Genomic DNA, 23947 nt, shown 5'->3' on the forward strand with positions numbered 1-23947 from the left:
AGAGTGCCAGTTTGAGTCCCAGCTGCTCTGCTTCCAGTCCAACTCCCTGATAATGTGCCTGGAAAGGAGCAAAAGATGGCCCAAGTACTTGGATCCCTGCCACCTACGTGGGAGACCTAAATGAAGCTCCCGTCTCTTAGCTTCAGCCTGGCCCAGCCCTGGCCGTTGCAGCCCTTTTGGGAGTGAACCAGTGGATGGACGATTTTCCTCCCTCTCTCCCTCCTTCCCTCCCCATCTCCCTCTAACTCTGCCTTCCAAATAAATTAACTGAAGGGGGGAAAAAGAAAATTAGGGATGTAGGAGTAGAAGGACAGTCTAATAGGGAGTGCTTGGAAATTATGAAACTATTATTTTTGAAAAAAGACTAAATTATTTTCATTTTAATATGTAACTAAACGGGACTATTTTTAAATTTGTTATTATATGCAGAATCTTCAAAATATTCATGGAAAATGTATGTTATGAAAAAAACTATGCTTGGATTTTAAAATTTTTCACATCAAAATGAACTGATATTATTTTGTAGCATGTATTAACAGGCTCTATTTTGATAAACTAAAAAAGATAAGGAACCAAATTGAAAAGAGCCCTTATCAGAGTAGCATAAATTTTGCTAAAATTGAAGCAAAAACAAACATCAAATTGGCGAGACTTACGTGGAAGAATGGTAAAATCATTGATATTTTACAAAAGTTTATGGGGACAATGTCCGAGAAAAATCAGCAGTTTACAAATGAAACATGGCTTTACCAATATTATCCAGAAGACAAAGTACTACAAAGCAAGAGCTCTCAAGAGGTAGGAGTCATCTAGTCAGAGCAAAAGAGGACCCAGCAAGGGCACAGGTCATAGCAACAATGTTTTTGGAGTGGTCAAGGCCTTTTACTTACTGACTTTCCTGAGGGCCAAAGAATGATAACATCTATTATGAGAGCGTTTGGAGAAAGCCAAACCTTTAGTAGAAAAACTCCCAGGAAAGCTTTATCAGACACAACATACTCCACCATAATGTTCCTGCTCATTTCTCACATCAGACAGCAGCAACTCTGCGAGAGTTTTGACGGGAAATCGTTAGGTATCCACCTTACAGTCCTCATTTAGGTCTTTCTGACTTTTTTGTTTCCTAATCTTTTTCTTTAAAAAGCTTGCTTATTTATTTGAGAGAGAGAAAGATCTTCATCCTTTGATTCATTCCCCAAATGGCTGCAATGGCTGGGACAGGCCCAAGACAGGAGCTAGGAATTCAGTCTGGGTTTCTCACATGGGTGCCAGGGGCGTAAGTACTTGTGCAGTATGCCTTCCCAAACCACATTAGCAGGGAGCTGGATCAGAAGCAGAGCAGCTGAGACTTGAACTGGTACTCTGGTATGGGATGCAAGTATCACAAGCCCGCTTAACCTGCGCCACCGTACTAGCCCCTGTTCCTCATTTTAAATCTTTAAAGGGCACCTGTTTTTCTTCAGTTACTAACGTAGAAACTACAGCATTGATATGACTAAATTCCCAGAAAACCTCAGTTCTTTAGGGATGGACTGAATTGCTGCTATTATTGTTTACAAAAGTGTTGAACTTGATGAAATTTATGTTGAAAAGTAAAGTTTATATTTTTATTTTTTATGGTATAATTTAATTTTCCAGTAACTTTATGAAGTATGTATACTCTGTATATTCTGTAGAGTTATTTTACGTGCTGCTCTAAAATCAGGCATATCAAAATTTCACGATTTTGAAGTCTTCCTCATTCTCTTAAGTTAGAATGAAGGGTTCCCTACTATGCATCTCCATAGCACCATGACCAAAATTCAAGTGTCGCACTGTTTGTTGAAGGTATTCTCCTGGAGGGTAGTAGTTGAGTATTACTCATCCTCATTTCTCTTAGCATTTATAAAATTGTTGCACATTTTGGACACAATGGATTCTTAGCAAAATGAACTTTTAAAAATGTTGTATTTAACACAGAAAAAAAAATGATTTGATGCAGAAGCAAGAGGGAATTGGTGTAGGTAGATAGGTAGTTATCATTGAAGGCTTTTGTATTGCTCTGCCAGACTCAATTAAAGAGCCATTGATCTGCAAGCTATATCCAAGCAAAGTAGAGGCTAAGAGAAAATGTTGCACAATTCAATTTTTTGTATCTTTTTCCTTTGTTTACTTCTTTTTTAGAGACATTAGAAGAAATGGACAGTGAGTTGCTCAAGTGTGAATTCTGTGGGAAAATGGGATATGCTAATGAATTTTTGCGGTCAAAACGGTTCTGCACTATGTCATGTGCCAAAAGGTATTTCTGTGCTCTTGAATTTTCTAAATGTTAAACCAATAATTAACTGTAACAAAACTAAAAAACTTAGATAGTTTATCAACAAACTTAGGAATTATAATACAGAATAATAATATAAGGAAGCATTATTTGGAGCTACTTTGGTATTTAGTTACTCTCTGAAAGTTATATATTCATAACACTCATCAGTTTTACAGTATCATCTATTGAAGAAACAAATGCTCAGAATGCCCCCTTTGAAATGATAGAATTTATATAATACTAATCCTTAAGGTATTAAAACAATATTCAATCAGCATTGTTTTATCAGTATAGAAATACTGGTTTTACTTTGTTTTAAAGTGTTTTCATTTGTTTGAACCATTTCCTCTCCTTTTAAGGTTTCTAAGTGAAATAGCTGTACCATAAGTTCTCTACATTGTCAACATTAGCAGATAGCAAAATGCCTGTCTTTTCTAAGTTAATAGTTTCAATAGTAGTTGGTATAGGTAAATAGTATTAATAGCAAAAGAAGTATTTTAGTCTCTACTTTAATCTTGGACTACCCATGTTTAGGTCATATTTTAAAAATTTACTCTGGTTCCGAGTAACACATTGTACTAGTGTAGATATTTACTGCTGAAGCTGAATTGTATGCACAGGTTAATTATTTTGAAATTTGTTCTTTGTTCAAAAATGATTCTCTCAAGAAATTTAAGATCTTAATTGTATGTATACTGGTAATTTAAAAAAATTGTTTTTATTTGGGAGGAGGGTTTCTTATCTGCTGGTTCGCTGCCCCATATGCTCACAATAGACAGGGGTGGGAGCCAAGAACCCAATCCAGGTCTCCCATGTGGTTGGCAGGAACCCAGGTACTTGGTCATAACCTCTACCTCCTGGGTCTGCATTAACAGGAAGCTGGAATTTACTTTTGGAGCCAGGGATGTTCTGATGATGGATGCAGGCATCCTAATTGGCTTCCTAACAGCTAGATCAAATGCCCACTCCTACCCAGGGAATTTCTTTCTTGAACATTTTATTTTGTATGGATGCCACCAAAATATACTTAGTAAAACCCAAGTTAAATAAGTAATAGAATTATTTTCCTCTAAAAGTGAGCTCATTATTTCATTTGTCAATCTGTTGTTCAAATATTCTTTCATGCTATACACAGACCTAATGTCAAATTGTGTAACTCATATTTTACCTTGAATGTTGTAGTTTGCATATACCACAAAAAGAATGGTGGCTATCTGATTCTAAGTGATTAGAAACTGAAAACTTGGGAAAAGAGTCGCTTTTCAGGATATTTTAAATTTCCTGACTATTTCCAATATTTCAGGACATTTAACACTACCAGCTTTCCTCCCAGAGATGACTGCACAGTTGTCACATTATTAAACTTTGTGTGGGTCTCTAGGGGTTTGTGCCCTAACCCAGAGGAAAACAAATGAGAAGGAGGAAAGTATAAATTAGGTCAAGGAACTGCTGGTGTTTCTATGTTTATATGCTTAGTTTTCTATCTTACCAAAATGTTTAGGGGCTACACATCAAGTACAAAACTAGTCTGCCTTCTTTTCTGTTCTCAATGGGTACAGTAGTTTATCAGTTGATATAAATAGAAATCACAGACATATATTGCTGAACCCAGAAGCATATAATTAACACAGCAGGCATTTTTAATTTTTTTATTAAAGATTTTATTTATTTATTTGAGAGGTAGAGTTACAGACAGTAAGGGAGACACAGAGACAGAGGTCCTCCTTCCGTTGATTCACTCCCTGAATGGCCGCAACGGCTGGAGCTGTGCCGATCTGAAGCCAGGAGCCAGGTGCTTCTTCCTGATCTCCCGTGCGGGTGCAGGGCCCAAGCACTTGGGCCATCCTCCACTACACTCCCGGGCCACAGCAGAGAGCTGGACTGGAAGAGGAGCGACCGGGACAGAATCTGGTGCTCCGACCGGGACTAGAACCCAGAGTGCCGGCGCTGCAGGCAGAGGATTAGCCTAGTGAGCCGTGGCACCGGCAGCAGGAACTTTTAAAATTATTTTAAGGTAAAAAGAAGTGGCCATCAGGACACTTTTCTGTTTTGGGAGGAAAGTAGTCTATTCATTCTTATTTCTACTTCTTGATATTTTCATTAAACATAGATGGGGAGAGTTTATTTTGGTATCTGTATACTTGTCCTAGAGTAGTTATCAGTGGTAGAATTGATTGGGACTTATTCTTGTAATTTTCTTAGAGCAAAAGAATTTTGAAAATAAGAAATTAGAGAGTTTCATAGGAGAGGACTTCATTCATGGACAATTAATTAAAGTTTATATTGGTACAAAAAAAGCCTGAAATGCATTCATAGCTTTTTCCTCTTTCTCTCCCTCAACCAGTTTGTTTATTTGAAAGGTGGAGAAACAGAAGGAGAACAGAGAGCTATTTTCCATCTGCTGGTTCACTCCCCAAATGGCCACCACAGCTGGGGCTGGGTCAGGTGAAAGCCAGGAACCTGGAACTCCATCTGGGTCTCAAGTGGATGGTAGAGGCCCAAGTACTTGGGCCATCTTTTGCTATTTTCCCAGGCACATTAGGGAGCTGGATTGTAAATGTAGTGTTTGGGACCAGTTTCTTCATAATATACATTTTCCATGAAATTTTTGAATACTTCTTGTATTTTTCTTAGTCTTTTTGCAGCTTTTCAGAAAGTTGCTTCATAATTAATTTCACCTCTTTTTTCTAGAGACTGTTTGGTATACTTGCCCAGGCCAAGTTCTTCCTTTTTTTTTATTTTTTGTATAGCCCCTGAGCTATGGATGGCTTTTTAAATTTTTAGGTGGTTGGGAAAAAATGGAAAGAATATGGTATGACTGAGTGACAGAGAGGCAGAGGCAGAAAAAAGTCTTCTATCTGCTAGTTCACTCTCCCAAATGGCTGCAACGGCCGGAGCTGGGCCAATCCAAAGTCAGGAGCCTGGAGCTTCTTCTGGGTCTTCTACAAGGTTGTAGGGGCCCAACGTCTTAGACCATCTTCTGCTGCTTTCCCAGGCCATGGCAGAGAGCTGGATTGGAAGTGGAGCAGCTGGGACTTGAACCCATATGGGATGCCAGCACTGCAGTCGGTGGCTTTACCCACTACACCTCAGCACTGGCCCCTTGATGTCATTTTAAAAATGTAAAAAGAATGGTATTTTCTGATACATGATAATGATGTGAAATTCACATTTCTTTTTAAAAATTACATTGTAATACAGTCATGCTTGTTCAGTATTTCTATGGCTACTTTCAAATTACAGTGACTGTAATTTGAGCACTTGTGCCAGGGATTTGTGTGACAACAGCAAAACCTAAAATATTTACTGTCTGGCCTTTTGTACATTTGCTAGCCCTTATTTTAGCATTATAATTAAATTATTAAATTTATATATTATGTATAAATATATATTTATTATATAATTAAATTATTATTATAATTAGCCCATTATATGGAATATGATTACTTTATAAAGAACTGTCTTAAAAATATCAAATAAATATTTTGATAAAAGTAATACAAGTATTTCAGTCAGTTTTAAAGAATGACAGTGTGAGTATTTGGTGGTAAGATGCTCACATCCATATCAGAGTGCCTGGGTTTGATTCCTGGCTATAGTTCTTAATTCCATCTTCCTGCCAGTGTAGACCCTGGGAGGCAGCTGGTTGATGGCTCAAGTAGTTGGGTCCCTGCTGCTGAGTCCTGGATTGAGTTGTTGATTCCTGGTCTCGATGTGGCTCAGTCCTGGCCATTGGACATTTGGAGAGTGAACTAACAGATGGAAACTCTGTTTGCCTCTTGCCTGCCTGCCTGTCTGTCTCTGTCTCTGTTTCTTCATTTAAAAAAAAAGTATGTAGTTCTAATTTCCTAAATGGCAACAATGAATTCCTTGTGTATTTTTGAAATCTCAAGTTTACATTTTCAATCTTTGATTTCAGTAATATTTGAAAAATCTTTTAATGGCTGCTTGTGATCCTCCCTGCACTGTACTAACCTCTTTTTATTAATCACTCTTCAAAAATTATTACTTGGGAAAATAAATTTGCATAAACATCTAAATGATTGCAATATAACTTTCACCCTCCTGGAACCTGGATTTTTATTTATTTATTTATTGCTGCTATGAAAATTAGTCATCCTCTGTATTTTGCAAAAAGTTCTATCAGGGAGCCGGTATTGTGGCATAGCGGGTAAAGATGCCACCTGCAGTGACAGTATCCCATATAGGCACTGGTTTGAGTGCCGGCTGCTCCTCTTCTATTCCAGCTCCCTGCTAATGTGCCTGGAAGGCCAAGTGCTTGGGCCTCTGCACCCATGTAGGAGACTTCATTCTGCCATTGCAGCTGGCCATTTGGGGAGTGAACCAGTGGATAGTAGAACTCTTTCTCTCTGCCTCTGCCTTTCAAATAAAGAAATAAAAAAAGAAAAGCTCTACTATCATGCTGCAGTCAGGAGAAAATATCTATACTTTATTATAGGTGTCCAGTATTATCTTGAGGAATAGTCTATAGTATACACAAAGGCCACTTTTTTTTTTAATATTTTATTTATTTGAGAAGTAGAGTTACAGGGGGAGGGAGAGCAGAGAGAAAGGTCTCCCATCTGCTGCTTCACTCCCCAAATTGCTGCAACAGATGGAGCTGGGCCGATCTAAAGCTAGGAGACAGGAGCTTTTTCCAGTTTCCCATGTGGCTACAAGGGCCTAGCCACTTGGGCCACATCCTCCACTGCCTTCCCAGACTATAGCAGAGAGCTAGATCAGAAGAGGAGCAGCTGGAACACAGACCAGCACCTATATGGGATGCTGGCACCACAAGTGGATGCTAAGCCTACTAAGCCATAGCACTGACTCCACAGAGGCCACTTAAAAAATTTATTTATTTATTTGAAAGGAGTGAGAGATCTTCGATCCATCATTTACTCTCCAAATGACTGCAACAGCCAGGGCTAGACCAGGCCAAAGCCAGGAGCTAGTAACTCCACCTGGGTCTCTAATGTGGGTGGCAAGAATTCAAATACTTGAACCAGAGTCAGCCGCTTTCCAGGCACATTAGCGGGAAGCTGGATTGGAAGTGGAGTAGCCAGGACTTGAACCAACACTTGGAAGTGGAGTGCTGGTGTCTCAAAACAGCAGCTTAACCTGCTACACCACAATACCAGTCCCACAGAGGCCATTTCTTGACCTCTAGTATAAGCAAATTCATTGAACAAATGTGGTTTACTTTATCAGGTATTACAGTCCTCATGAAGTCTCTGCTAATTACTGATTCACAATTGCACTTTGCCACCATAACTAAATACTCAATGGAGTGTTTGATTTATCATTTAATATTTTTTCTTACTTGACTTTCTTAGGTACAATGTTAGCTGTTCTAAAAAATTTGCACTTAGTCGTTGGAATCGTAAGCCTGATAATCAAAGTCTTGGGCATCGTGGCCGTCGTCCAAGTGGCCCTGATGGGGCAGCAAGAGAACATATCCTTAGGCAGGTCTGTAGAAAACTTGCTTCACTGTACAATACCCTTTTCAGAGACGCAAGGAAAGTGCAATGCTGTATTTTACTTGTACTACATTTTCCAGCTTCCAATTACTTATCCATCTGCAGAAGAAGACTTGGCTTCTCATGAAGATTCTGTGCCATCTGCCATGACGACTCGGCTGCGCAGGCAGAGCGAGCGGGAACGAGAGCGTGAGCTTCGGGATGTGAGAATTAGGAAAATGCCTGAGAACAGTGACTTGCTACCAGTTGCACAAACAGAGCCATCTATATGGACAGTTGATGATGTCTGGGCCTTCATCCATTCTTTGCCTGGTATGTTATTCACAACTTTGGCCTTACTGGTTTTCTCGTGCATTCACACACAGCAATGTTGTTAGATCCATCCACACCTTTTGCACAGAAGGACTAGAGAAGTACTGTGTGTATGTATAAATTAAATGGCATTTGCTATTGAAATGTGATCTGTTTCCTCTTGCTTATTCCCTCAGCACAACTGGGTATTTTCTCATACCCCCCCAAGTCGATAAAAACTGACTAGTCCTGCTTCTGCTGTGACTCCTCAGCCGGTGAAGATATTAAAGGTGCTCTCTTCTCTTCAGTCTGATTTCTCTCGAGAGGTCAGTAGAGAGATTGGATCAGACACTTCTTCCCTTCTGCTCTTCTGTATTTCTATTCTATTTCCTCCTTATTTTCTAATTTTACCTTTTTTAAAATTAAATGAGAGAGACTGATTTTTTTTAAACATTTTTGAAAGCTAATCTAACATTTTAAAATATGGTAAAGTTTTGGTTTCTTTTAAAAAAATCAAGCTGGCTCTTTTAAAGGAAGCTGTATTCTTTGATTCTTTTCAATAAACATCAAGAGCACTTCTGAAATTTTATTTTTTCAAGTAGACAGCTGAAATTCGTGACATTCATTCTAACTCGGAGAGCAACTTTCTTATTTATGTTTTCCTTCTGTAACTCTCATTTTGATACTCTTTCCATCAACTTAAGTCTATCTTTTTTTCTTTAATGCAACAATAATCTTTTATATTCACTTTTTCCAAGGCACTTGTTACTAGACAGTTAGACCTTTGCTCATGATGAGACTCACACTGATTATATATATTAAACAGTATATTTTTTAGAATCAGCAAGTCCTTATCATTTATCACTTTGATCTTATGAATATGAAAAATTAAATTTTGTTCCCTCTTGATTTATTATGAATCTCATAATTTCTTTTGATACAAGTTTTCCAGGACACATCTCATTTAAATTTGTCTACCAGGCTTACTGAAATTGAGCTAATTAATTAGCTATTATTTCTAATTAATCTTTCTATGAAGGTGACCAAAGTCTTAGATGTGAACTTACTACTAATATATTGTACAAAAAAATACTTAGAAATACTGACTTTAAAAAAAAAATCTGTCACGCATTTTACCTTATGTACAAAATTCTATGAAGCTTTATTTTATCAATAGCTTGTTTTAGAAATGCTAAATTTTAAAAAAAGAACAAGATATGGTCACTTTTAAAGAAAAATAGAATTATTTAAAAAGAAGATATTTTCTTTATGCAAAGATTTTTAAGTGTGTACATAAGAAAACAAATCTGAGGTAGTTCCAGACCATTGGGCTTAGAATATGCTGTAAATCTAATGTATTGAAGAATGGTGATTCTTCACTGGTTATGGTTGTGATACATAATGAAACACAGTTTGTAGACTAGAATAGCCAGCTTGAGAATTAATGTTGGAGTCTGCTAATCATCTAGTACTGGACTTGGGTGCTGTCATCTTCAGGAGTAGTCTCAGTCTTCCAACTAGGGCATGTGGTCTGTTTGTGAGCCTGGTTTCTCATTTGTGAGAAATATTTCTTTTTTTCTTAGGAGATTTGGTTTATAGCCTGAGGAAAGTAATGGCTCACATAATTAACAAATAATAGCTACTGCTGATTTCTCCTATCAATTCATTTCTTGTTTTAAAGGTTGATTTTTTTCCCAGCATTATTTGCTACTCTTGGCTATGTTATTAGAATGAAGGCTAACTCCTTCATCTCATTCTTGCTTCATTTGAATTTAAAAAAATATAAAAACAGGTTAGTGTTAAACTGGAGATGGTTGTTTTATTGAGTTCATCTAGACACTTAATTTTGTTGTCTGTTAACACTAAAAGGAGACTACTTTTAGAATTTAAAACTGCTTGGTACTGTTTTAGAGTCTGTTTAATGTAAGTCTGTTTTTCTTTATTGATGGCACTGGGAGTATTTCCAAGCTGCTTTGATAGGTCAAATAACAAAGATTATTTGTATGATCAATTATATCACTTTTCAGAATTTTTTTCTGATTAATGCCTGTAGCATAAAGTAAATCTCATATCAGAAAATGGCTTTATCTTCATTTCTTTCTGCTCCTTTGGCCTTTGTAAATTTCCCTTCTGAGCCTCTTTGAGGTTATTCAGAGCTGTTCTCCCTTCTCCAGTAGTCTACTCCTACATTTTTCTCATAGAATGAACAGCTTGTAAATTTTGTAATCTCTTTTATTTCTCTTCATTGAAGATAAGCTTCCTTCCTTCTCTAGGCAGGACACCTGTATTTAATCTTAAAAGTTTTCTCTTCTCCTTATGTATCATCTTGTTAACTGTCCTGGTGGGTCGTGTTAGAGCTTGTATGCAGTATGCCCACATCCCAGAGCTGTTCCCAGAGTCAGCAATTACCGTCTTCTGGTTTTTGTGCATTAAAAAGTTCTTTACAGGAACAAGTCTTATTTTTCAATTAACTGCAAGTTATCTTCAGTTCTTCCTGATCTGGTGAATTGCCTTTTCCAAAGATCAGTTTATTCTGTATTTATTAATCTTTGAAACCATACTAGATGAAATTTCTCTGTAGGCGTGTAAAATAGGATTCATTAAAAAATACATGACCACTTACTGTTTCTTTAATAACCAATTTGGGACTTAAGTTTTTTAGTATTAAATGGCAAGTGTTATTTTTCATCAACCTTACTGAGGTCAGTTTTTGTGCAGGGTGTTTCTGTTTTGGCTCTAGCTGGAGAAGTTACTGGATACTTGGACAGTTCAGTTGGGACCCATGTGCAAACGTCTGCGCCAGAACTGAGAGCTGTACTGCACTTGTTTCTGGGGAGGGAAGCCAGGCCTGCTGGCTGACTGCATCCCTTGGTGTATGTTTTGTACATGTTCCTGGGACTCCAGCTGTTAGACATGAGGCAGTACTAATCAGCAGCTCAGAGAACTTTAGCTCTGTATACCTGGAGCATTTAAAGTGTTTTTAAAATTTGTTTTTCCCTATTGAGTTTCTGGAAGCATAGTTGCTTCTGCTTTTTTTCTCCTTTAAGGCACTTTATGTTTTTATTTTCATACTAATATTAACTATTCTTTTTTGTAGCTGGCTTAAGAAAATTGTGATCTAAAATTCTGAAGATAATGCATTCCTATTTTATCATGCTGTTTCCCCCAGTTTTTGTTCTTTATTATTTTGTTAATGCATTAACCATACACCTACAAAGAAGATATCTGAAGAAGAATCTCACAATACAGAGAAATACAAATATACTATATATTGTCCTCATGGAGAATTCCTTGTTTCTATTCCCAAATGTAGCTCTTATGGCCCTCATTACTTCTCATTGCTCCTGTTTTCCAAATCTAAATAAGTTCTACCCTATCTTTCTCTCTCTTCTCTTCTTTCCTGTGTTCTTGTAAGTCAGACTGAAGAGAGAAGAACATTAGTTGTTTCCTAAAGAGAAGGATGAAGTCACAACTAGATGCAAGATTAGTCAGTTTTGTCTGCCCAGTTTTGTTGAGAGCTACCTCTGGGAAAAGAAAAGGGGCTTTTCTGTGGTGAGTAATCCCATTTCAACTATATAGTTTCTTTTACATGGTGAATGAGCAAAACCATAAACATTGAGAGGTTATTGAAATACATTTTAGCTTTTAAAAGTCTGAGAAATTACTAAAATAGAAAACTGAAAATCTGAGAGCCATTATAGGAAACAATAAAGTGGAAACTAACAGAGGACACTGGAAAAGAAATAACCAAGATGGCATACAGCTGAACACAGGGAAACATGTATTACTCTTACAGCTATTTTTCTGTAGCAGACTGTATTTTTGTTCATTGTTTATCATTTATTCACTCATCCAGTACTTCATTTATTCATATTCACATATGTATTTAGCACCTTTAGTGCTTTGTAATTGGTGCTAGGTTCACTAGGAAAATATCATCATTATGGTAGAAAGGCTAATCATTTCTAGCAAAATTTTGGTATATAAAAGTGAAATATGGCCATTTCCATTTTTCATTACTCTTGTGTTTTGCCTTAGAACACTGATTTGAATAAAACACAATTAACTTTAAGCTGTTAGTTTTTACTTGTAGGTTCATTTTTGTAATTTTATCAGAAAGCTTCTATATTTTTATATTCTCTCCTCTGTTGGTTCATTACCATCCCGTGTTTCCTCTCCCTTAATGGAGATATTTATGGAGTAGCTTAGATGTGCAAAATTTGATAGACAGTAAAAACATTTGAGGTTCAGGTAAATACTCATTACCTGGGAATATACCTGGCTTAAATTGAGAGCTAAATATTGGTTATTGGACGGGAGATTACTTATCAAGCTCCTAATTTCAATATGAATTTGTTTTCTTCTCAAAAGTGGAGATGAGTCTACTGATGTCAGTATTTGAAGTTGAAATTACAGGGTGAGCAGTGTAACAGCATTTCAGCAGCACTGCAGTAGACTGACACTACAACCTTGAAGAGTTTGTTCTGTACTGAGTGAACAATGGTGATATTTCAGATGTCCTTGGCAATAAAGGTCATAAATTCAAATAACAAATAATGAAAGCAGTACTCTGTACTTGAGAAACTCTTATGGGATTATTATTTTTTACGACAGAATATTTTATTCCTCTGGGCCAATGTGTGTAGGATATATTACACAAAGATAAATTCATGAGGTATAATCAGTTAGTATTTCTCTTAAGGTCTGTTAATACAGACCTTTTTAAAAGTTTTTTTTTATTACTTATTTTATTTGAAAGGCAAAGGCAGAGCCAGTGAGCTTCCATCTACCTTTCCACTTCCCAAATGCCCATAGCAGCCAAGACTGGGCCATGATGAATCTGGGAACGCAGAACTGAATCCAGATCTCCCCTGTGGGTAACAGAGACTCAAGACTTGAACAGTCATCTGCTGCCTCCCATGATGCACCAGCAGGAAGCTGGGTTAGAAGCAGAGGCAGACCTCCAGACCAGGCACTCTGAGGGGATGCGGGCATCTCAAGCAGCGTCTTCACCACTGCACCAGATGCCTCCCGCAGGCCTTGCATATGTGTGACTTGCTTTGAGGTGGCACTGTAGACCTTTTCAGGAAGGAACTGTTACATCTGGACTGCTCACTCGGTACATTTTTGCCTGGCTCTTACTAATTATTTTTATACTATGATTTTTAGAGGAAGAATTTCAAGTAAATTGCTTTACCTGGATTTCAAATCAATTCTTATTTTCAGAATGCCAACACATACTGTCTTCAAGGGTGAACCTAAGACTACCATAAATAAATTTAATTTGTTTCTCAGTCTATATTTCAGATTCTCAGGTCCAGTGAGAACAAAACTGTGACTGTTAGGAATAATGTTAATTATTGTGTATTCAATTCTGACTTCTTCGTTTGATCAAATTTCAGGCTGCCAGGATATTGCAGATGAGTTCAGAGCACAGGAGATTGATGGACAGGCCCTTCTCTTGCTAAAAGAAGACCATCTCATGAGTGCAATGAATATCAAGCTAGGCCCAGCCCTAAAGATCTGTGCACGCATCAACTCTCTGAAGGAATCCTAACAGGAACCTGAGGCTTTGATATAACAGCTGTTTTACTCTTCTCAAACAGACTTGTAAGGTAAAGGCTTAACTTGGCCTGGAATATTAAACTTTTTGTGGTGGATAGCCAAGCACATTGGGATTTCTGCATCAAATGCTGACATTTCTACAGATAGAATAATTCATCATACATTTTCATTATTAGCCAACATTGGTAAAGTTAATTTTGCAGATTACATGCAACATTAAAAGACTTGGTAGAGAAGACCATGATATTTTTCAAAGAAATGTGTTATACCAGATAATTTTTTAAAAGTAATGCTTATCATTAATATAAAGAATCCTTTTAAAACTAACTTAATAATTTACATTTCTCCTCTTCGTATTTGGTTTTCTTATACATTTTTCTACCCTATTAGTTTTCTAAAAGTTGTCATTAGAGATAAGTTGTGGAATGACTTACAAGTCCAATGACAGAATCATGCAGTGAAACATCAGTGTGCATTTTAAAAAACATGTCTTTTAGACAAATGCTATTAAAAAAGAATTGCGTTCTAGCATGAATAATACTGATCTAGAGGTCAGAAGAATTGGTTTCTGTTCTAAACTTGAGTTTCAGTTTCTGTGCATTGAGAGCAGATGTTCTCCTAGGAGGTCAGTTTTTCCTCCCCAGAGGACAATTAACAATACCGAGAGACATCTTTGGTTGTCATAGCTCAGAGTTAATGTTGGGGAGCGTTGCTGCTGGTGTCTCCTGGGCAGAGGCCAGAGAGGCTGAGTATGTTACAGTGCACAGGATAGCCCTCTGCCACAGAGGGTATCCGGTCCAAAGTGTCAGTAGCGTCCAGATTGAGAAAACTAGATGTAAAAGGAGTGATGATGTTGCTCTTTTCCACCCAGAGGGACGTTTTAAAAAGGCAACAAGGAATATATATACAATGGGACTGTTATTTAGGTAGTATTAATATTCTGATGAAGTACTTTATCCAGTTTTATGCATACTAGAAAATGGGAAAGAAATCCATAAAACTGACTTGTAAAATAAGGACTAGCATATAAATAATTTGACTCTGAGAAAGGAATGCTTTATATTATCTTTCTTATCTCTCTGCTCCTCTGCACTGATGAAGGCATAATCTAATTATGCTATGAACCAGCGCACTCTTTCTGTCGAGGAAATGGTTTGTAGCAGATAGTGATTGCTCTGTGGAATTTTTCTGATGTTGAATGTGCTGGGTCTAGCTAGAACGCACATTTCTTTTTCCGTTACTAAACTGTTGCATGCTTCCTGCAAAGCACTTACCGAGTGATTTCTGCTGGATGATCAGATCTGATTTTATATGTACATGCTTCAGGGAAAAAAATTAAACAAAACCTTCCCTTGAACAGTTCTATGGAATTATGAAACTAAACCAGAATTGCTTGTAGGAACCCTAAGAACATCGTAGTCCTAGATATGAGAAACTTTTGATATAGAAGGTTTTGTTTTCATCTTTTCCTGTTTCTTCTATGTACCATGTGCTTGAGATAGTTTGCTGATTGCAGGAACATACAGCAGTATTTGGCGGAAGTTCAGTAAGTGGGAAAAGAAGAGTCCGAGAGTTTCATTTTTACTGCTCTTTTCACAAAAATTGTGTTGAGCTAGTAGAAGACTAAGATGTCACTAAAGACATCACAGATATTTATCTTTTGGCTTTGTGTACATTAGAGAATGTTGATTATTTTTATACAAAAATACAGCGGGTAATTTTTTTAATCTCTAGATGCCTCTTGTTTGAATGTATGCTTTGTGGGATTCTTTGTGTAGTAATGTTTAAAAGAGATGTTTACCGATAGTTATGTGTAGGATTAGAAGGTTTAATATAATGTAAGGCTCATATTCCAGACCTACAGTAGGTTGTAATCTATGTTACATATTTCTTTATATCACATTTTAATTACTGGACTGAAGTTTCAAGGAATGGTCAGTACTCAGTAGTCAATTTTCATTTATTAACAGCTAATCATGATTGACAAAGTCATCATATGCTCGACTTTTCCCCTCATCTTGCAATTTCAAAACACAAATGCAGGACAGGCATTAGTAAGAGAGGCCCCTGCATGAAGGAGGGAGGTGCAAAGGAGTCTCCCCTGGAACAACAGCTTTGTCACAGATAATCCACAGTTACTACAGCACTGTTGAGGACAGGCACCCCTGGCGGTAATAGTTACCTCTGAAACCATTTTATTTATAGCCTTTAAGGTACTAACTTCCAAGTGTGTTGTAGGTTCTCTTTTTATTTACTTCCTCTGGGAAGTCATTCTGCACTTATTAAATGCCCCTGTGCCTAGCACAGACCAGAAGGGGCTTACAAGAAGAGTTGCTATTGGAGAATGCCTTATAATCTGAAATGTTACAAGTGGTCACGATCTTCTGTTGTCCCCACTCAAAACATAGCCAGAATACATACTTGCTGTTTTGAGTAGTTTTATTTATAAATGGCTCATTTGCTGTCAACTTTTTGTTCTTTTTTTGATGCAGCCATTTTGTAGATGATCTAATCATCTTCATTTCAAAGCTTCAGCTGTGTGATGGGTATGCAGCTGACACTGCATGTCCACCCCTGTACTGAGTTTTCAGCACTGTTTCAGTATGGTATAGGTAGGAGGGCACTATTCCTTTCCTTTCCTTTCCTGTTGCTAACTGGTTTAGATTTTTATTGGGTAAAGGATGGCAAGCAGAAAAGGAACTTGGGAGGTTCTTTTGCTACTTAAGTTTGCATTTTCTAGTTTCTTTACATCTTTTCCTGTTGAGGGGGAAAAACTGTGTTTGAAATTTTATTTGTTTTAAGCTTGTGTTCCTAGGAAAGTAAACAAACTGAGAGAACTTACTTGTAGAAATTTTTATATAACATTCATATTCATCAAGCCTTGTACAGGCATGTGTAAACACAGCTATGCAGCTTTGATGTGACCAGTATAGTATGAGACAGTGCTATTCCACAACCTGTCACCTTTACAGTGGCACAGAACTATTTCTATGCTGATACCTTTAGGTTTGCTATGGAATTTTCTAAATAGAACATTTTTTCCATCATAGTTTAAGGGCTGGCACCTAGGAGTAGAGAAAGTGGAATGGAAGGAAAGAAATGCTAGTGCCAAAGCTTGAGAAGGAGAAAGAGGCACACAGGGAAGCCTGCCATCTTTATTAGTTGTCATGCACTTCAACATTGAACAAATTTCTATGCTTTTGAAGTGAATATTCATGTCTCACTTAGTTTAAAATAGCATTTATTTTTTTCATAGGTATCCCACTGTTAATTTTCGTTTCCTTATCTGGTGAAGCATTTAAAACTATGAAACAATATGGTAATCATGCCTCTGAATAATTTTTGTGATAATCTTCATATAGCACATGTAAAATTGTAGTCAAACACCCATTCACAGATACAGATCTTTGATTGTAATCTGTCATTGTGTCCCATTTCACTGGCTTGTTCAATTAAATATTTTGAAGCCCATTAGTTACAATTTTTATGGTTTTGTTACCACTGTGGCACAAGAATGACAGGGAAGCCATGTAGGTTTAAGTGTTGGGCCATGTTTACAAGTGCACAGTTTTAGAAAGTGTAAACTGAATGAAGCTGACCTAACAGCCATATCCAGTGGATGAAATTCTCAGCTAGACATTTTTCACTGGAAGAGGCTATTTATTATAGTTTGTGGTTTGAAAACTCAAACGTGCTGCCTCTTCCATTGAGTACTAGCTAGTGGTAGAAAAGACCTCACCTCACTACCCCTAATACCTCCTCAGCTCCAACCAAACTGCATGAAAACTTTTATTACAGACCTTTGCCTGAAAGTCCTTAGAGACTTTTGTAAAGGGGCCAATTTTAGGAGGGGAAGCAGCTGGGACAGGACTTTATGAAACCCTGGGCCGTGGAAACTGGCCCATCTATGCAGAATGTGTGCCCAGTTGGTTTCTTGTGCACAATACACGTATGAAACTAGAAGGGCCCTGGGGAAGGTTTTCTGGGAAGAAGGTTGGGGAAGTGGAGGAGGAGATAAATAGAAGAGAAAAAGCATTCCAGACCGTAGAGGATAGCACAGTTAAGTGACGCTGTTTAGTATAGATTATGGCTTTCATCAACAGTTTGACATAATAAATCACTGCTGGATCCCATTCAGCGCTGTAGTTTTTATGTCAAGATTTACCTATAATCAGACTCACTCTCTAACTTGCAAGCATAGATACTGATAAGTTCTAGTGATACAAAAGTTAATGATAGTTGTTTTCTGAAAAAGGTGACAGCTGTTACAATTGAAGAATAGTTGTCAAAAACGTAAAGGCTGATTCTTATGAGTTGTCAGAATTACAAAGGCAGGTTTCCATTTTCAGATACCACAGCTGAACCAGTCTTGTAGATTATTACAATGAAAGGCATTTTGAGATAATATCTTATTTGGTTGTGTCTCAGTCTAAGAATTGGATGACTAAGAGCTACAGGTTTCTCTTTACTAGTCTGGATTTCAGTAAAAACAAGCCTACCTCTATTTCTTTTGTGCACAGCAATGTGGATCATGAAATGAACTATTTAACCCACATTCATTAATACTGGCATTTTGTAATCTATTTAGAGCATTTGATTTTATTTCAAAGGTTGTAATTCATTACAGATAAGCACAAGCATAGTGTTAGGAAAAGTAAATATGCAATCTTCCTGAAACTTAATTTTGACCCATTTAAGCTATATACGTCTTTAAAAAATTCTTTGGGGCGATACTCCTCTTTTGTTAGAAGTTTATAAAATTTATCACCATATAGTTTCCTTCATAGCAGCAGAACAAGCCATTTCTTTAGTCAAAAAATTTAAAATTATTCTTTGAAAGGTTTCTAAATTTTTAAGATTCCTGAGTTTTGCATATTATTTTTAGAGCTTAATCTACTGTAAAACTATACTATGAGAAAGCTTTATTTGAGAGTTATAGTAAGGCTTGAATGCAAATATTATTATCACCATCATATTCTAGAGAAAACATCTGGCTTTTTCTGAACTTACTTTAGCAAACATACATTGAGAGGGAGTCCACGCCCTCCTTTTTCTACCTGAAACCCAGCTTCTCTGCAGACTCCCCTCTCTGAGAAGCGTGCGCACTCCCCACCAGTGTCATGTTTATAGTATCTTTTGGGAAAGGTTTTCCACAAATGTCTTATTTCTTTCTTTTTAAAAAAAATAGCGTGTGGATGTTGAATTTTATTAAAAGATGACAATTTTAGAGATATTAGAGAAGAGGTAGGAATGAGCATTTGGCTAATACTCTAAAATTATTTTTTGCTGCCTTTCAAAAATGTAATTATTGCTTTGTGATACTGAGTAGTATTCAGTATGAATCAAGAAGACAAAGTGTGCTGCTGAAAAGTAGTAATGAATGAATTTTACTTTGGGAGAACCCGTATAATTTTGAAGCACTGTTATGCTACTGGCATAATTTTAATTAGAGAGTAATATAGTAAGTCCTTTTAGACTGCCTATTCAAATTAGCTTCATAATCATTCTTTAAATTTTAGCTAAATATCATAAGGGTTAATAGTAGCCATTATTTATTGGCTTTAAAGCTATAGTTTATGGAATAGTACCAGTGTTAATTCCATGTTTTGTGGAGCTTAAATTGATGGCATGAAGAAGTTGGTGTTTATAAGAGAGTGGTGGAGCCTGAAATAAACATCAACCTATTTTAGAAAGAAGGAGTTTTTAGTCTTGCTTCAAACCAGACGTGTCCAGTGTTTAAAATATTTGTTTGGAATGCTTGTCTTAAAAGTATTTTTTCTTTAAGTATTAAATAATGAGTAAATAACTTACTTCAGTAATAAGTGACAGGTTAATATACCTATTGAATTAACATGATGAGTAAAAATAAAACACATTGGTCTAAAGATTGGGGTTTTACTTTGTTGGTTAAATAGTTATGTATGACACCTTGGGCAATGATTTCGCTTTTAACCGCCTCTAAATATACAGTATGGTGCCTCCAGTATTCACAGTGTTGATTTTGGCTTAAGGTACCCCCTAGCTCTAAAACTATAATGCCAGACCATATAATGGGACATTTTTAAAGTTGTTCCTACTTTCTTTCCCTTTTTAATGCTTCATTTTATACTTAAGAGCTTTTGCTAAAAGATGTTTATGAAGCAGACATTTCCTGGGCCATCTACAGTCTTTGTTCTCCTAAGGATTAAGGCAGAAAATTCAGACTAGCAAATGAGGTTTTTCTAAATGCTACATATTGGCTAACCACTGACCATGTGAACACATAAGAATATTGTCATTCATGCACCTAGGCATTCATTTATAAAGCAAACAATTTGAATCCTTACATGTACAATGTCGGCAGTATACATGACTTAAAGAACTGTTAATAAGTAAAATCTTCCCAAACAAAATTCATTGTGGCTTAAGTAAACATGGACACAATTGCTACCTAATATACTGACTGTAAACTTGGAATGGGAGGAATTTTTTTATGCATTGGCTAGATGACAGCTAAGTGGTCCGAGTTAGTCACACCACAATTCCTATAACATGGTTCACACACTAGACATCAAATGACCATATGTTTGATTAGGTTACAAAATTAAAGCTGCCTAACTTTAAGGACTTAACATTTTGATACTCTTGTAGTAACCCATATTCCACAGCAGTATTTGGACACTTGATTCTGTTCTAGAGTTATTGTTGTATGCCATGTATAGTAGAACGAAAGAAGCTGGTGTTGATTTACTGTACCTTTTTATTTACAAAACTTTTAAACTCAATATTGAAAATGCAGCAACTTTTCAAAACCAAAAAATCTCAAAGGTGATCTCTGGGACAGGTTTGGGTTTTGTTTGTTTTTAAAGTAAGAAAGATCACACAAAATAAATTGTATTATAAAATTATTAGAGATGCCCAGCTTTTTATATGTGTAAGCAGCAGTATTTTTAGAAAGTATATTTACTGCATAGGAAAAGGGTATCCTGTAAAATGTGGAGCTGGTAAAACGCAAAACAGTCCCATGCTGAATTGCCAAGTATTTGGGAAGAAAACATTAAATGGGAGAATGAATCATTAATTGGGTAAAATTTCCTTCTTGTGCTGGAATTCTGTGACCCACACTGTAATTCCTGTTGTAACAGCTTTAAATATTAATAATCAGTTGGTAGTAACATTCTTCATAAAGACAAAAAATGAGAATATATTTTAAAACCTTTTGTGTATCAAAGTTATAGCTTTTAAAGCAGGAAACTATCCAAATAAATGTTGGATTAGAATTTACATTAGAATCTTTCAAACTGACTGAAAACAGAAACACTAACATGTAAGTAGCCAGTCTGGATTTTAAAAAACTGTCCCATGGTTAAAAATTACCTTTATAGTGTTTTAATTTTTTTAAAGTGTACCTAAATTTTCAAATGTTTTTGCTGTTAAAATCTTTTGCATAAATGCTTTTTTTTGTATATGCAATTTTAAGTTTTCAAAAGTCAACTGAATATGTGTGAAGATAGTATAACTTTTCTTTGTATTACTTCCAAGTTGGATAACTACATTCCTAATCACCTCACTTAAAGGCTTATTATTCTTTTTGTTTTTTCCCATATGGAGGAAAAAAAGTCAAAGTAAGTTCCAAAAAAACTACCCCCAGAGTAAGGCTTATGCCTGTAGTGAAGGTTGGAAGCTGTAGATAGCAGTACACAGGAATGGATACCGACACTGGTGGCAGGCATTTCAAGTCTCCACTAAATTCCTACTTTTTGTCTTCTTTTAAAGAAAGGTAAATGGTTGTGATAAACTTTGTTGTTGTTTTAATTTTTGATGCTTCAAGTGCATGGTTAACTGATTTGTAAAAACTTCTTCCTTTTGGTTCCTCCCGTTATTCTAAAGTAGAATTTTTATATTATTAAACTTCAAAAGATAATCTACCCAGGATGAACAAACCATCACCAAGGGGAAAAACTTTTTTTTTTTAATCTTTACAGAAAACAAATGTTAAGATTATGTAATAGATGTATTCTTTACATTGGCTGTTGTATTAGAGTTCTCACAAAAAATGAAATAGTTTTAGCACTCTTAGCATTAGAGTTCCTTGATTGGTGTCTATAGCTAGTTTAAAAATGTATATCCTGAAAATGAAGTTAATTTTGCATCAGAGCACACCATGATCTATGTAAAAAGTGTCCATTTGGTGTATTTTTTTAAAAGAGAAAGCACTTTCATATTACGAGTAGCATGTGTATGAATTTTAGATTTTCCTATTTGTTGTGTCTATTCAGTGAAGTAAACTTGAGCATTCAAATGTTTGTTGATGGCAACATTAACTATTAAATTAAAGCACCTTATACTCTGCTGCTTAAACTTGCTTGTAATTGCACCTTTGTTCCCTGCACATTTTCACATAGAATATTGTTGTAACATTGCTCCATGTGGGTCTGGATGGAAGATTCATGGGCCTCCAGGATCATTTATTTATATTGTTTATATTCAATAATATATTGTAGACCAGTTGTAAGTTCATTTCTTTACAAATAAAAGCCTCTTCCATTTGGCTGTCTATTGAATAATTTTTTTTTGTTTATGAGACATAAGAAATCTTCTAAGTAAAGTAAAAAACTTAGGGACTTGGAATAGTTAAAAATGCTTCTAATTTAAAATCTGAAAAAAATATTGCTAATAAAATTTAATGTGTTTTAAAAAATTCAGTACCATTTTATGGTCAATTATTAGGGCATAACCTTCAGAAGAAAAACCAAGTGAAGGGGGCCAGGTTTAGACTTTCTGAACTGTTTAAATACTCTGTTGTTCTCTTGACTATAGGATTATTTCTACTGAATGTTGGCTACAACTGGCTTTCCATGCATCTGGTTTTTATATAACAATATGATTTTGTTGTTGTTGTTGTTCTAAATGTGCCATCCATGTTCTTTATCCAGTGTCTTTTGTTAACAGATCCTGCCCACTGGAGTGGACATATGAATCAAGTTAGGACAAACAATCATTCCCTGAGATTTTATATTTGAAGCTAGAGGATGCTTTAAGCTGGTGTGATGGTTTGAGTGTATTTTCTGCCAAGGGTTCATGTACTAGGAACTTTGGCCTTGCCATGGCCATATTGAGATGTGGGTGTAGCAAGAGGTTGCAAGACTGGCCCCTCCCTGGGCTCTGGCTTCTTGTCTCATCATGTGATCTCTTCCCTCTTGCCTAAGCTCACATGTTCTGATGCCATCCGCCACGAGGTGATGTAGCCAGAGGGGCGCGGGGCCTTCGCAAGAGGCAGCACTGTGCTGTTTTAACTTTCAGCCTCAAAAAGTGTGGGCTAAATGAACTTCTTTTCTATGTAAGTTAACCCAGTCCCAGGTATTTCATCACAGTAATGAAAAACTAACACAGCTGGGATAATAGTTCTGAGCTTTGGCAGCCAGAACGTCCATCAAACAAAACAAACTGATAGCCCAGAGAGGTTCTTCTAATAGCTTACCCTGTCCTTTTTCCAGTATTCAGCTTTCCAGGTTGGAATTACAGATGAGTATCCCTTATCCCTGAAATGCCTGAGACCAAAATGATCTCATATTTTATAGTCTTATAGATTTTCAAATATTTACATAGAATTTACTGGTTGAACATCCCTAATCCAAAAATATGTAATCTACTCAGTTTCAGGTTTTGGACTATTTCACATTCGCACATTGGGATGCTCCACCTGTACTTGGAACTCGAAGGACTCCTAATTATCTCCCAGCATTTCCCAACTTGTCCTTCAATGGCTAATGCTTACTGAAAAGTCCTGTGAGCTCAAGTAAATGGATTTCTTCACTGTGGGCCTTCAAAGCCTTAGAATGTTCATGGGCATTGTGCATTTTTGAGTGAAACAACTTTCTTTCCATTTGACTGAAACAGTCTGCTCTTTTGCAAAACAACAAATGACTGGTGAAAGGCAGGGTGGTGTACTCTAAGGAGCATGAAATCTAGAAGCCACACTTCTGAGTGTTGGTCCAGAAGGATGATCTTGAGTATCTTAATTTCAATGTTTTAATTTATTCGTTTGTCATAAGGGGGGAGAATAACAGTACCCATTAGAGTTGTTGTGAGGACCAAATCAGTTGCTGCACATAAAATACTTAAAATAGTGCCTTCCTGAGTCTTTGCTATGATTAGTGCTTCATAGCACTGCTTTTAGTGCATTTTCCAAATAACGGGACGTTACCTGTAGATTATGAGCTTGCTTTAGTGGGCCACAACCAGCACTTTAAAAAATGACAACGTAGGCCGGCGCTGCGGCTCACTAGGCTAATCCTCCGCCTTGCGGCGCCAGCACACCGGGTTCTAGTCC

At 36.6% G+C, this 23947-nt stretch overlaps 1 protein-coding gene across 31 annotated transcripts in view; it reads left to right on the forward strand.

Annotated features, from left to right (window-relative positions):
- The window catches only part of PHC3 (polyhomeotic homolog 3), a 105816-nt gene extending 83645 nt beyond the window's left edge, over positions 1-22171 (forward strand). For 22 of the 31 annotated variants that reach the window (XM_008266473.4, XM_002716394.5, XM_070072521.1 and 19 more), the window contains 4 exons: positions 2164-2278; positions 7636-7768; positions 7860-8091; positions 13473-22171. In XM_008266473.4, coding sequence (XP_008264695.1) covers positions 2164-2278; positions 7636-7768; positions 7860-8091; positions 13473-13627 — 635 coding nt within the window. In that variant the 3' untranslated portion in view covers positions 13628-22171. Of the gene's footprint in view, positions 1-2163; positions 2279-7635; positions 7769-7859; positions 8092-8267; positions 8397-13472 lie in introns of those variants that run through there. The other 9 variants (XR_011388057.1, XR_011388058.1, XR_011388059.1 and 6 more) reach the window with 3 other exon arrangements.
- The last annotated feature ends 1776 nt before the right edge of the window (positions 22172-23947 follow it).

The sequence above is a fragment of the Oryctolagus cuniculus genome, chromosome 4 (genome assembly GCF_964237555.1).
Source record: "Oryctolagus cuniculus chromosome 4, mOryCun1.1, whole genome shotgun sequence".
NCBI classification, from domain to species: Eukaryota; Metazoa; Chordata; class Mammalia; order Lagomorpha; family Leporidae; genus Oryctolagus; species Oryctolagus cuniculus.